This window comes from Ptychodera flava, chromosome 21 (assembly GCF_041260155.1).
Source record: "Ptychodera flava strain L36383 chromosome 21, AS_Pfla_20210202, whole genome shotgun sequence".
Taxonomy (NCBI): Eukaryota; Metazoa; Hemichordata; class Enteropneusta; family Ptychoderidae; genus Ptychodera; species Ptychodera flava.
The window spans coordinates 3,148,716-3,164,288 of NC_091948.1; the positions used below are offsets into that span (position 1 = coordinate 3,148,716).

Sequence of the window (15,573 nt, forward strand, 5' to 3'; positions counted from 1 at the left end):
AGTGAATATTGATAATTACATTTCAGGGAATGTTTGCTGGCCAGCTGATCCCTCAACCTAAACATTCCACTGTCTTTTGGGAATAAGTTTGTATTTGTAGGAACAAGGAAGCATCGGTCCTATCCAGCCCTATGTCTGTAAACTACAGATACTCTTCTGAGACTGCTTAGGCAAAAAAATATAATAGGTTTGTTTCTGGTCATTGACATGTGGCAAAAATGATGCGGCAGCACGATTGTTTTTGCATTTTTTTTTAAATTTTAGGTGGAATTTGATACATTTTTTGCCTTTTCTCTGTAGGGGCAAATGAAAAACAGGAAAAAAAAAGAGTTGATGCACACACTTTGAAATGATGCGGGCAGTGACCAGAAACAAATACATTTTTTTGGCCTTATGTTTAATAGTCCCATTAAAAGTGAAATACTTAAACTTTTGCTCAAACTTTCCTCAATTAAACTGTCCACCATTCTGTCACCAAATCAAGATTAAAAATCAGGTTTCTCCTTTGCAAAGTTTGTCACAAGAGAAACAAATCACCTAATATTTACTGATATTTGAAATTCAAAATGGCCGCCATCGGTCCATGGAGAAAAATAAAATTTTCAAATAAAGAAAAACTAAGACAATGAAAATTTTCTTACTTCAGGATCTTTCAAATGAGCTCCCTCAAGTGGTAGATCAGAAAGAATTGTAAAAATTTGTGAGTCTGAATATCTGTCTCCTAGGTGTATTCTGCCTTAATAACGCCACCGTGGCATAGTTGGACCTTGAAACAGTGAAACAAGGGAGGCGTTTAAATCAGTCAACATTGACAATGTGAAAAGTTCACTGTAGTTTTTGAGAAAAGCACATTTAATTTTAGGAAGTGCTAGAAACAAGTGAAATGATGAAATATAAGCTTAATCCATTCTCTGAGCTTTGTGTATGTTTAGCCAATCAGCACTCAGCTGATGCTGAGTTATGGCACACAGTTCAACTTGCCTAGGGATGCTAATGTTTTATTGGCCCCTCAGGTCAGTGGTTGTGTGCCTGTTGACTGGTCCTGAACATCACAGGGAGGTGTACTGTGTAGTACCCTCTTGAACCCAAGGACGTGTCCAGGCTATCTGATCACTTGTTACAATAATGTGTTTGATTTCACAACAGGAGCTGATATCTCATAATTCATGTTTTGTAACTATAACAACTGTTCACAGTGCTCAGATTACAGTTCGTTCTTTGTCGGGTGTGTCTACTGTATATTCACAAGAGTGCAATATCTGGAGAAGCAGAGACTTCTACAAGCTAGTCACCATCAACAAAGTTCTCCAAAATATTTTACTATGTTCGGTGCAAATGGGCACAAAAGGTGCCATTTTATTCATAGAAAGTTTTCACCAACCTAGGACTGTGGTTTCATTGATCCACAGGGATCCATCACAGTGGCAGCCTCTGATCCAGGACAGGCAGTTCCTGTCATGGCTGGTCAAGATCCCCTCTGAGCAGGAACAGCTCAGAGCACGCCAGATCTCAGCCCAGCAAATCAACAAGCTGGAAGAGCTGTGGAAGGAAAACCCGGACGCCACACTGGAAGATCTGGAAAAACCTGGCGTCGATGAGGAACCGCAGTCAGTTCTACTGAGGTGAGTAATGACATGTGAAGTTTCATCTCATGCATATTGTCCTTTACATGCCATGGCACCACTTTCCCAGTGTACAGTTTCTTACAAAGCCATTGGAATCAGAGAGGTGATTACCATGGTCCGTATTTGCTTTGAGCATAAATAAAATACCTAGTTGATTAGAGGTACTATTGATTTGTACAGGAAATTTAACCTGTTTCGAGATACTCAGGCACTCGGAAAACTAGTAATCAAAATTTTATCCTTTCACTTCACAATTTGTTCAAGTATCCCTTTTCATATTTCGGCCAAAGTTGACTTTATTTGGTAAACATTCAGCAAAGCCTCTTTGAGGGCATTTTTCAGTCAACTAAAGGGGCTATGAATGATTAAAAAAAATGTACACGACAAGCAAAAATCAAAATTGTCAATTTGGTGGGACTTTACCAGCTGTATTTTGACTATCATGTTCTATTTTGAGCCAGCCAAGAAATGGAAAACATACAGAAAATACTGGAAATAAGGGAACATTGATAAGAGAGTTGAAAATGTATGACAGCATTTTGAAATAATCTACAAATCTGCACTGAATTTTCAGATATGAAGATGCGTACCAGTATCAGAATATATTTGGACCACTGGTGAAGCTTGAAGCAGACTACGACAAAAAACTGAAAGAGTCGCAAACCCAAGATAACATTGTTATTCGCTGGGATATCGGACTGAACAAGAAGAGGATTGCACACTTCAACTTCCCGAGACGTGACGGAGGTAAGCGCTGAAACAACTATTTGATAATTTGGATGTCACGGCTCAATAGACGAATTCTGGTAGCTTTCAGTAGGATTAATTGATACACAGAGGCATAGAGGCATAAACAGTTAATGGCACTCATAACCCAGAGCTGAAAAATATTGAAATTATGGCATCAAAATCAAGTCTACAAAAACCTTACATCTAACTTCGGATTTCAACACTTCAAGCTCTTTAATTGTTGCATCTAACTTTTTTCTCACTCTCACTTAAAAGATGATATGTGTTAATGATGTGTTGACCACAAAAAGGATTTCCAAGTGCTTCTATTGTGCTGCTATGTTATTGACACCATCTGGGCACGAGCCCATTTCAGTCCCAAACTGTTGTGCAAGCATGGAAATTCATCTTCCACAAGCATGTTTTGAATAGTCGTTTAATAGATTTGAATGTGCTTTTGATAATTTTGCACGTCAACTGGGTAATCCTCATCTTGAGAAACACTCAGGAAATATTCATGCATCGGGTGGAGTGAGCCATTTATAAATGGTTTGATGGAATAAATGTTAATAAGGACATGTATGCCGAGAGTGTGATTATCCTCTACAAGCTACAATACCAACAGTGTTCATCAGAGATTTAAAATCAAGGAAAGATTTCCAGGTACAAAATCGGCAATTGCCAATGCTCCCACGATGAAGGTTAAAATTGTGATGTTTCAACAGGTGAAAGAGTTCGTCAAGGTTTGCTTACGGTGTATTCCTATCATGTTGTACATTTGCCTTTTTTTGTGAATATCACATCTCTGCACTTTGTACTTTGCTGTTACCACTGCAGGGTTTGATTTGTGTTGAACAGCGTCAGTTTATTTTTCCCGGTATTGACGGTTTTTTTTTAAAAAAAGAACATGTGTCCCTTGTTGTGATTTTACTGGGATGGTTTGAGTAGTACCAAGGATGTCAAATGAATCACCTTTTTTCAGTGGATGTTACTTTGCCATTAAATGTGGCTTTTGGCAAAATGAACATGGCTGGATGACAAACTAAAGCAAGGATTCAAAAGGTTGTTGCTGTGACTATAGAAAGTGCTGTCATTAGTATAGTTGTAAGAAAGTTTGATAATGTATGCCATATTGCCTATCGGGCAAATCTGTAGTGAGCCCTGGATTTTTCAAAAAAAAGTAAACCCTGGACAGGTAAGAAAGCATCATGCCTCAGTCTAAGATTCTGAGATTTTACCTGGCATATGTCACAAACCTTTCATAAAAGATATTGTTGAAACATACTGTCAAACCAGCAATATCTCGCCAGTGCCGGCCAAGTTTGTTCCCCCAGTGCACAAATTTAGTCTGTGCTTTAATCATGAAATTCCCCTGTCCCCCTGTTTCAGATTTGAAGCTGATGCATGGCGATGAATTACGCATCCGATATCTTGGAGAGCTGCACAAGCCGTGGTCCGGAGTTGGACATGTCGTGAAGATCCCAGACAGTATCCTTTCTGAAAATTCAGCATAGATCATTTTCTTCCTGGCAAATAGCCATTCAACAGTCATTGCCGAGAGAATGTCTGTAGCCCCAGTCTGGAATGACCATTAAACTGTAACTCTGAGACGAATGAGAGAAATTAATCGTGATTGGGACTCTGAAAGCAATCAGATTTCTCTTGTTGACTTCATCGTGATTGAATTTCTGAAACTCTATACAATGAAGTTTCTGCATACATGTACACACATTATTGTTGCCGAATTCATTAGAATGGCCTACCACACTCAACGGAAATGAGAAAAAATTTAATCTTCTAGCGTTTTGCATCTGTGCAGAGGTTTAAAAGTTGCATTATTATGACACCTGTCCTTCAGCAATAACATCTGCACATCTTCCCAGCCACTTAATGCTTCATGAAAGCTTCAATTGCATGTTGGAACAAATAATATTTCAGATTTATTTGCTCACCTAAAAAACATTGCATTGTCTCCTGTTCTAATAAAGAATGTATTTTTGATTTATGAATAGTTTGAAGATGTGTGAAAGTTACCATACTATTGTCTGTTGCAAAGGGTTCCTGCATGAAAGAGATTTTATGGTTTTGAATTGCTCAACTGTATTTTTGTATCGTTGGAAATGCAAATTAACTGTTGATTAGCTAATGAGCAGCCAATCAACTTCTGTTTGTGAAGATGTTAGTTATAATTCACTAAGTGCATGAAGCCTCAATGGCCGACTCTGCTGTGACAAGATCATAATTTATGCCAATCTTTACTCATTATGAAATTAATGTCATTCATTCTAGGTAACCAGAGTAAGAATTTAATAAATTTTGACAACCCAGCTGAAATGCAATTACAGTCTGATCCCCAAGTGATGACTGACTTATGTGCAGGCTAAATTTAGACTGTATGTTTTGTGAAAGCCGTCCGATAACAATTTTGTGAAATCCTAGAGCTACATTTTAATAACTTAATATCTTTGCTCACACAGTGATGTTTGAATTACCGTTCCCCTGAGTGTGTGTTTGTTTGACAAGCAAACTGAAATGTGCCTTGCGGGATATTCCATCCCACTACCTCTAATCCTGCTACCACCTTTTTTTAGTCTAACCCAATTATTTTGATCGGTGTGGTCAAACCATTGTAGATTTAAATAGGGGGATTTGGTTGTACTTGATGTACATTGATAATATTGGTATTACATTAGTGCTGTATAGACATTATTTTTCAATCATATCTCAGATAATCCATTTATTTATGTGTTTTTGCCAATAGTAATATATTTGTCTTGTACTGAAGTCTTTTCCAATGCTCAGTACAAGCAGAAAGGTCAAAACGTGACATATTTTTAATGTTTCCTGTAAGTTAATCTTCGTATCCATCTTATCATGTATCACTTTAAATGTCAGAATCATAAAAGCCTTAGGCAATAAGCCGATACTCATTGCAAGGTCCGTATTCCTCTGATATGTTCATCCTCACACAGATGCTTGGTTTTATAGTTTCTAAAAAGCCTCAGTGTCTTTTTAGTCCCCAGCCAACAAAGTCAAGAATGAGGACCTATGGTCCGTCCGTCTGTCCAGAGCCATTTCTTGGACATGACTAGACCGATTTGTGTCAAACTTGGAATAAGGACTACACACTATGGCATACATATGCACGATGATTTAGTTCGTCATTGCTCCAATATGGCTGCCAGACAGCTATTTTATTTGAAAAGCGGTAATTTGCCTCAACTAATTTCATTCAAAATTGGCAAAAAGACTGTACACTGTGATTTTTTATATGCATTTTAATTTGTTTAGCAGCATGGTCTAGTGTGAGCGATTGGCAGCCATTTTAATTGTTATCGGGTCTTGAACCAATATTCTTACACCGATGGACCAATTTCAATCAAACTTGGCAGAAGGGGCATATGATAGTACCATGACATTCATATGCACATCAATTTATGTAGTATTTCAGTTCAATATGGCAGCCTGGTGGCTATTTTGTTGTTGAATGTTTTTCCTTCCAGAGTCATTTCTTGGACAGGACTGAATCGATTTTAATCAAACTTGGCATAAGGAAATAGCAACATGACATTCAAGTACATGTCAATTTATCTCGCAATACAATTCAATATGGCAGCCTGGTGGCCATTTTGTTTCATTAATATTTGTCCTTCCAGAGCCATTACTCGGACATGACCTAATGATTTCATTCAAACCTGGCACAAGGACAAGTACTATGACATCCAACTGCACATCAACATGTTTCGTGATACAATCAAATAGATATGCCTGGTTGCAATTTTGTGTGAGTTTTTGTTGGTCTTACCGTACATATGTTTAAAGTAGTGTATAAGATGGTAGTCTGATTTCTATACTCTGTGTTGATTACTATCTCACTTCAATAGAATGTAGTCTGTTTTGACACCAAATTAAGGATTAATGAGGAGCAAATACTGGCACATCCAAAGCCAAGGTAGAAAATAGCTGTCTAGTTTTGGTGGTTTAATTGATCCCATAAGCAGGCTTTGATGTCTTTCCAGGATATCCAAGGTGAAAAAAAATGAACAAGAAACAAGTGAAATGATGAAATAATAGCTTAATCCATTCTCTGAGTTTTGTGTATGTTTAGCCAATCAGCACTCAGCTGATGCTGAGTTATGGTGCACAGTTCAACTTGCCTAGGGATGCTAATGTTTTATTGGCCCCTCAGGTCAGTGGTTGTGTGCCTGTTGAATGGTCCTGAACATCACAGGGAGGTGTACTTTGTAGTACCCTCTTGAACCCAAGGACGTATCCAGGCTTTCTGATCACTTGTTACAACATCACAACTTGAGCAATGAGAATTCATTAAAAAAAGTCAATAATGATTCAGAATCATGATGATAAAGGGAGTTATCCGCACATTAGACCAGAATGTCTTTTGCTTGGTAAGGTAAATATTCATCACAGAGACAGTCCATAGCTGCCATTTACTGAATGAGGATTTGTACAGAAATATGCAAGCAATAATGGAGTAGGGATTCCCATCGACCAGTGACGTAAAAGTTTGCATGTTGAGATTGAGCGAATGTTTTCTTAAAATTGGCATCACTGCAAGCATTTACCGAACAACTAAAGTTCTTTTCATGTTTACAACCAAATTTCTTGTTTTGAGTGTAACCAACATCTGTGTTGCATGTCATGTGACAACAAATGCTCATTGATGTATACCTCATCGTGGCAAACAACATCAAGGCCCTCCAAACCTTTACAGTATTTGAATTGTGACTCCCTCCCCCTGGAAAAGGTATCGTGTCTACTGTCATCCTTGACTCGTATACTCTCAGACTATGGTGATGAGGTTGGCATTGAACTAAAGAGCAATGCTGGTGCTCCATTGGAGTGCACCCATAACTTTGTGGTTGACTTTGTGTGGAAATCCACCTCCTTTGACAGGTATGTGATATCTTTCCATCCAAAATTGAAATAAGCACATGTGCGCTCAAACACACACATACATCAATACACATGTAGAAGTACGTGTTTGCACAAGTACACATGCAAATTTAGACTACACACTTATTGAATGCGCAAGTGTTATGTTGACATTTATGCAGCCAATTCGTTTTACATGTGTTAACTCTCATGCAGATTTTAGACATATTGGAACAGTATTTGCTCAAAGACGATGGTTGACCTTTGAATCACTTGTAGAAAAGAAAAACCACATACATACACTCCTCATTGTAGTTATGTTACCTGTCCCCTGTTTTGTTGGTTTTAAGCTGCACTGCTCACTTATTCTGTTCTACAAAGAAAAGATAAAATTTCAACAGATAGAAATATGACGGTTTGCTCCTCATAGTTTGAATAAACGTAAGCTTGTGTAGTAAAAATTTGTATAGTGCTTTTTAACCTAATGAAATCTGCTGTGTGTTTTGATGTGTACAGGATGCAGGGTGCTATGAAGACCTTTGCTGTTGATGAAACCTCTGTCTCTGGTTACATCTACCACAAACTGCTTGGACATGAAGTGGAGGAAGTGGTGGTCAAATGCAACCTGCCCAAGAGGTTTTCAGCGCCTGGTCTGCCTGAGCTGAACCACTCCCAGGTCTACGCTGTAAAGACTGTGCTTCAGAGGCCTCTCAGTCTGATTCAGGTAGGGAGGAAAATCAGCAAGAGATGAAATTTTAAGTGGTTTTGATAGTGTCAAAGTAGATGATAGAGCTGCTGTATAGAGGATAACAGACTGTTCCTTGGAAGGATCAGAAGAAAGTTATTTTTAGGAACATTTCAACCGAGTGCAGACTCTTACATCGGTTGTGTTTCATTCCCCTCAGGATGGACGGTTCACTGTTTTTGCCAGTAAAACAATAGATTCTGTTGTTATTGAACATTTTTCACAGGGATTTAATTTGGCAGATTTTATTTTTCTGCGAAAATAGCGAAATTAAATCTCAGTGAATAATAAATACTTTTACAGTGAAAACAGTGAATAATTAATACTTTTACATTGAAAACAGCCATTATCACATACTGGATTCAGTCTTAGTGTGCACCATTGATACACACATAAGTGTAACCACCACAGAATCACTTTTAGCTGGTCAGGGTGTACTCGTAGATTTTATATAATGGTAAACACTCTTGTGTGATTTCTATGTTAATATTTGTCTCTCAGGGCCCACCAGGCACAGGGAAGACTGTCACATCAGCAACCATCGTGTACCACCTTGCTAAACAGAACATGGGGTGAGTAATGAAATCACTAGTCTGCCAGGCATTATCAAATGTCCTTGCCGTCTAATCTCATTGTAGCTGTAGCTATGGTAACAGGAAAAAGCCAAGAATCCAGAAAGGAAATCTGATTACAAGATATTTTAGCAGTGTTCTGTACAGTGTTCCCTCTAAGGTTTTGAGAGTGTGCGCAACTTGAGATATGCCTGATTGCCTCACAGCTGGGTCCGTTCATGTATATGCTAATTTTTTTAGGTACGTCACAACGTACAATGAACGTTGGTGGCAACTGCGCCGCCAACGGGCGCTAAACTCGAAACGCGGAAGTAAAACCTACGCTGAGATCGCACATTTCGCCCTGAGTTATCGTTTCCAAAACTAATACAGATTGAAATGACTGAGACTATAAAGTTGCGCAAGACATGAAATTTCACTGCGAGAGCAGTCGGAGACACTGTGCAATTAGTGCGCAAATAAGCCTTAGCGGGAACACTGGTTCTGTAGTCACTTGATGTACTGTCTTCAAAAATTCCTGATGTAACAATTATTACCTTTTGTACATGTAATCATGTATTTTTGATCATTGAACAGTCACAATTATTATTTCTCTGTAATCCCCCTATTCTGTCATGTAGTGATAATACATTGGTCATAGCATGAGTGAAGATTGGATAGACAAAAGAATGGAATGTAGTGCTGATGCAGTTTCTGTTACAACCAAGCGTAGTAATTTGATTTCACATTGATACGTAATTCAATTTCCACTGGTAGTTATAGCGGAGCCCGCCATTTTCAGAAACATCACGACTAAAATTGACCTCAAATGTAAAAATGTAAGATTTGGAATATTATTTGGCTGATATGTTAATAAACCAGTACTGAACAAACTTCAGAAAGGGGGAAGAATTACTGGTGATGTTAAACCAAACATACTTGACCTACCCATCGCATAGCTTCTCTGACAAACCGAAAATGTGAATTCAGTTAAAAAAATTTAGGAACAAACAAGTCATTTGAAGGGATTTTACCTACTTGAACAAAGTTGCAATTTCTGAGAATTTGTTGCAAAAGATCGATCTGAGTTCCTGTTTTTTGCGCATTGCTTGAGGTCAGGTGAGATATATCCCATTATTTTCAACGAGGAAGTGAAGCCTTACATCCCGGTTCCTAGCTTTGCCGTGGAAATGGATACCCTGTGTAAACAGAATGTTCCCAGCCTGAATTAGAGAGCTTCTTCCCTTCCCACCAACAGCTCAACAAGTTTCAGTTATATTTTGTACTACAAAAATGCTGTCTTTCAGATTAGGCTCTGTTGATTTACAGATTCTGTAAAATCCCATCAGAACCTGGTATCAGTTCAGAAAGCCTTGTGTAGGCACCAGTCTATTAATTCTCTGAAGTCCAGAAATAGCCCTGTTTTAGGCATTTGTAACATGTATATTTGTCTTGCCTTTGTAGTCTTAAAGATGCATTGGGATGCAACTTTTTTCAGGAATTTTAGAGAGTGCTAGTTGATCCAAGGCAGCAAGTCTAGCTCTGCTTAAAAATCTTCCTTCATGTGTACTTTTTAAAATTTGATATTGCTTCACTGATCATTGTCATTCTGTTACTCTGTTCTCATGTTTGCAAGGTTTATAAATTACAAAAATGGCCACTTTCCTGATGAATAAATCATAAAAATGATTGAAAGAACAAAATGAAGTCAGACATTGGGAGCTGGTGAGTTCTGCTGTCAATTTATGATGTATGTTTGTCTTTTTAATGACAGACAAGTCCTGGTATGTGCACCGAGTAACATTGCTGTTGATCAACTGACTGAGAAGATACACCACACAGGACTCAAGGTTGTGCGTCTTTGTGCCAAGAGCAGAGAAGCCATTGATTCACCAGTGTCGTTCCTGGCTCTTCACAACCAGGTGAAAAAAATCAAAACTTGTACTCTTCTAAACTATTATGTGGAATTGTGGAGTGCCCATCAGTAGTCTTAATATGGATGTGCTCAGTGTTTTCTTTTTACAACGTCAAAATTATATTTGTCGCTTTGAATTGAACTGTAGGATATACTTTTGTTGATTTCATTGGCACATGACAGTTAATCTGCTGATTAAACTTGGCTTGGAAAAAAAAATGCTCATTCTCAAACTCTTTTCTGATGTTTTCAAGATTGTTGCCATGATTTAGTGTGACATTCAAGAATATGATGTCCTGGCTGTATCTTCACTAGACGACAACCTATGTGATCTTCACTGGATAAAACCTATGTGATTTGTGTTATACAGGTACGAAGCATGGAGACATTCCCAGAACTGCAGAAGCTGCAACAGCTTAAGGATGAGACTGGAGAGCTGTCAAGTGCCGATGAGAAGCGCTACCGTACTTTGAAACGAAACTGTGAAAGAGAATTGCTGCAGGTCAGTTCTTGGAAGTTAACTTTGCCATTTCACTAAGCCTTTTTTCCCAGAATCCTCAATGTAATCATAAATCCAGACACATGATTCACACCAGAGGATTCCTGATTTTTATAAGAAATGTGTTGATAGTTTTTTTTTTGAAACTATACTCTTATACGATGATGTAATGGCACCAAAGTCAGTGTGTTTACTGCCTGTGTATTTCCTACAGAGAATGTATGCTGATTGAAATCCATTTGCAATAACGCTAGATAGTTTCAGATACTTTGCTTTACCATGTTCTAGGGGGGCTTGTTCGTAACATAGTGTCATCAGCATCCATTTTCCACAGAGCATTAAAGTAGCCAGAATGTGACATTTTGTTCCGTAGTAGGCCCATCGGCCATAAGATATAACCATTATATCGAGGGTGAGAATTGGATCTAACAGAGGACAAGTAGAGAAGCAAAATATTCAACTCTAACAGAAACTTAAGTTTTGTAAGACCTATTTCGTATGAGCAGTACTTCATTCTGTAAGAAACTGCAGTATATTAAGAAATGTTTGTTGACAAAATTTGTTTTTTCTCCCCACCAGAATGCTGATGTGATCTGTTGTACATGTGTTGGTGCTGGTGACCCTAGAGTGGCCAAGTTCAGGTTCCGCAGCATATTGATTGATGAGAGTACCCAGGCCACTGAACCAGAATGTATGATACCAGTCGTACTGGGAGCAAAGCAAGTAAGTGGTTTACAAAAAGCAGAAACAACATTGATTCCCCCTGTGTTTCTTCGCTGCAGTCCAGTCCATGTATTGTTTACACCAACGCCGATCATGGAAATGGGGTAATTTGACCACAGGGTTGTTCAATTAATCATTCAAGCATGACAATTTTGAATTTTCCTGTTTTATTACGCTTCTCTTTCATGAAAATTGTTTAAAATGATGCACATGTTTTACACTGTAAGTCATGTGAGTTCAAAACATCTTGAGTGTTGCATGACAGCTAGACAACAATATTGTTCTGTTTATCTCTAATAGCTAATTCTAGTCGGCGATCACTGCCAGCTTGGCCCTGTGGTGATGTGCAAGAAAGCAGCCAGAGCTGGCCTCTCCCAGTCTCTGTTTGAACGTCTCGTTGTGCTTGGAATCCGACCCATCAGACTTCAGGTGCAGTACCGAATGCACCCGACTCTCAGTTCCTTTCCATCCAACATCTTCTATGAGGGATCACTGCAGAATGGAGTCACACCGGGTAAGTTCATCATCAACACCAGTCTTCCAGCAGTAAATTTCATCCCACTCATTGCCTGTGTTATAGGTTCATAAGGTAGCACATGCCGTGAAACTGAAAGTTTATAAGCTTTGTTTGAAATAGGATAGCTGTAACCTTTGACTGTACAATCAAGAGTGAAATCAAATGTGTGTAGTTTTAGCAAAAAGGCCAAACAAAACCTTTCTTTTCCAGACTCTTTATTTTATTGGTGCATGTATTTCCTTTCAGCTGAGAGAACCAATAAAGCCCTGGACTTCCCCTGGCCTCAAGCAGATAAACCCATGTTTTTCTATGCCACCACTGGTCAGGAAGAGATAGCCAGCTCAGGAACTTCATATTTGAACAGGTAAGATCTGCACTGCCAGTCTGACCTCTGACCTCCAGGCAGAGTAGTGTACGAAAGGAAAGTAGCAGGAATTCGGAAGAACTTGCAGTTTTTGTTTAGGATGAATTAAAAAATCTCAAATTTTAATAAAAATGGAAAAAGTTCATCTATTTTACCATGTTCCTGCACTCATAGGTAGTTGATTTTGACTTTTTCTTGTCAGAACTGAGGCTGCTAATGTTGAGAAGATCACAACCAGATTCCTGCGGTCTGGAATCCGACCAGAGCAGATTGGAATCATCACACCTTACGAGGGTCAAAGGGCGTTCATAGTGCAGTACATGCAGCACAATGGATCTCTCCATGCCAAGCTGTACCAGGAGGTGGAAATCGCCAGCGTTGATGCCTTCCAGGGCAGAGAGAAGGACTATATCATTCTGTCTTGTGTCAGAGCCAACGAACATCAAGGCATCGGTTTCTTGAACGATCCAAGACGTCTTAATGTCGCTCTCACCAGGGCTAAGTGAGTATACATCTACATGCTGTACTGTAGGAATAGCTAGATATTAACTGTACTGGTTGAAAATGTGAACTACCTATAAAATGACCAAATGCAGGATTACTGTGTACTTCATTATTGAAGATATTCTGTCAGAAATAGACGGAAAAAAGTTACAAAATCATAAAGCCACCTGATTTTTATGCAGTAACAGTCAAACATAGAAGAGCAAAACCATACTGAGGGCATATGAGAAATACCGTGTACTTTTTGTTGAATATGTGATTAGAGCTTGCAAATATCTTGAAATTTCCTCATCATTTTGGAGTGTACTAGAAATGTCTTGTTGTGTCCAGTTATCTTATCAGCAGAAATTTTGACGTCTTTGAAAATATCTCATGTTTTTTATGAAATACCCTTTGGTTGACAGGTTTGGTAACATCATAGTTGGCAACCCCAAAGTGTTGTCAAAACAGCCTCTGTGGAACCATCTGTTGAACCACTACAAAGAACAGAAGGTGTTGATGGAAGGTCCCCTCAACAACCTCAAAGAGAGCATGATTCAGTTCAGCAAACCACGCAAGCTGGTCAACACAACCAACCCAGTGAGTATTTAGAGCTGTTGTGTAGCAATGTCATGAGTATTACCGTTGTTGTGTGAGGGAGCTGTTTACAAAGGCCGCCTCTGATATAACAAGAAACATATTACAATTAAGTCATGGTGTTCAACATGGGGTTGGGGAGGGGGGATGGGGTGGATACCAAGTGGTATGTATTAAAATTATAGTCGCGGTTTCTGCCAAGATTTCTTGATGTAAACGTTTCTAAGCAGGTATTACAAATCAAATTGAAAATTCCAGGCCACTTGTGATGTTCTCTATCACAAATTTGCCTCTTTAACCATATTGACTGTTCTTCAAGTCCGTCAACATGGTGCACATCTTCTAAGCTTACACTGTGTCTTGCAGGGTGGCAGGTTCATGAGTACAGCCATGTTTGATGCCAGGGAAGTTATGATTCCTGGAAGTGCCTATGATAGATCCGGAATGGGATCAAGTAAGTCCTGTCGTATCCATTATTTGAACCAGCCAATAGTAATAATAATGCAATCCGTTGTGATATTTTAAAAATATTTGTAATAAATTTGACTTGCCTCTTGAAACCAGCAAGCACATGAAGTCAAATGGTTATCAGTTAGACAATATTATGTGAGTTTGTTGGTCTCTTTATTTCATGTGCAGATACTAGATCAATTAAACTTACTATGTGTCCTTTATTGTATCAACCACTTTCATCTAGGCATGCTTACACTGTGTAGATCTTTAGTCTGAATTACACTCACTTTGGAAGCTGCATCCACTGGTGGCTTACTGTTCCCCCGTCTCAAGATATGTCCACATGTGTCGCTTAAATCAGTGAAGTTTATTCCATTTCCATATTTTTCCTCTGACAGGTAACATGCGATATGACAATTACTACCAGACACACGATCAGATGGGTTATATCAGCTCAGAGAGGGCTCACGCTGCCGGTGCCAACATTCCCATTCCGGTGAACATGTTTATGCCTCACATGCCCCCCATGCACTCCTACTACAACCAGATGGCACCCTCGGGGGGACGGCCCCCTCCAAAGGCCAGGGGCCCGCACCGGAGAGGCCACCAGCAGAGGCACCAGAACCACTACAACAACAGTCAGAACATGTCGCAGTTCAGTGGTGGTGTACCAAGTCAGGCAAGCCAGGTAAAGTGCCCATCTGGTTTCAGAGCACCCTCTATGTGTTGAACTGTTGGAGTAAATTGTGGAATGTCAGAAATTCTGTTTTGTATGAGCTGTATACCAATACATATTTCATGTAGAGCTAAAACAATAAGGCCGTCAAACGTTTACTTGATAATTAGATAGCCACATGAAAAATTGTAGCTGAGGAGAACGCTTACTCCTTCAGTGACTCTCTTTCATCTTATAGAGAATGATCTCTCACATGTCATGATCCACTCTTTCTATTGGAACAAATCACAGTCAAGAATTTTGTCACAATTCATATCTTTAGACCGGAAAGACTGACAGATTTAGATTAAGTACAATTTTGCAAGTGAATTTCAGCCAGATGATAGCATGTGTTGTCTGGGTAGCTGTACGGTACACTTGATGTATTTGGTTTGACCATTTCAGGACACTTCACAGCCATTCTCGCAGGGAGCTCTGACACAGGCTCACTTGTCAATGAGCCAACCACTGAGTCAGCCTGGTTTGTCACAGCCTGGACTCTCACAGCCAGAACTCTCTCAGGTAAGAGGGACCTTGAAATGTCATAGAATAGGCAGAAACAAAAATCATTCAGATCCTTCAAACTCTGCACACACACTCAAATGCATACAGATTGGACCCTTCTACCTTATAGAGCTTGTTGACAGTTTTCCAAAGTCACACCAAGTGGAATCAAATATCGTAGTGATATTTATGAGAACAAAAAATATTGCTTATGCGATGTCGGGATTCCTGAGATAACTGTCCTGAAAATTTTGAACAGG

At 39.1% G+C, this 15,573-nt stretch overlaps 1 protein-coding gene across 1 annotated transcript in view; it reads left to right on the forward strand.

Moving 5' to 3' along the window:
* The window catches only part of LOC139121103 (regulator of nonsense transcripts 1-like), a 37,236-nt gene that overhangs the window by 16,855 nt on the left and 4,808 nt on the right, over nt 1-15,573 (forward strand). The window contains exons 5-20 of the mRNA XM_070685741.1: nt 1,410-1,622; nt 2,200-2,372; nt 3,744-3,842; nt 7,160-7,268; nt 7,764-7,971; nt 8,494-8,564; nt 10,318-10,465; nt 10,829-10,960; nt 11,537-11,680; nt 11,981-12,194; nt 12,444-12,561; nt 12,764-13,063; nt 13,470-13,644; nt 14,008-14,095; nt 14,493-14,782; nt 15,215-15,331. Of these exons, the coding sequence (XP_070541842.1) occupies nt 1,410-1,622; nt 2,200-2,372; nt 3,744-3,842; nt 7,160-7,268; nt 7,764-7,971; nt 8,494-8,564; nt 10,318-10,465; nt 10,829-10,960; nt 11,537-11,680; nt 11,981-12,194; nt 12,444-12,561; nt 12,764-13,063; nt 13,470-13,644; nt 14,008-14,095; nt 14,493-14,782; nt 15,215-15,331 (2,599 nt within the window). The remainder of the gene's footprint in view (nt 1-1,409; nt 1,623-2,199; nt 2,373-3,743; nt 3,843-7,159; nt 7,269-7,763; nt 7,972-8,493; nt 8,565-10,317; nt 10,466-10,828; nt 10,961-11,536; nt 11,681-11,980; nt 12,195-12,443; nt 12,562-12,763; nt 13,064-13,469; nt 13,645-14,007; nt 14,096-14,492; nt 14,783-15,214; nt 15,332-15,573) is intronic.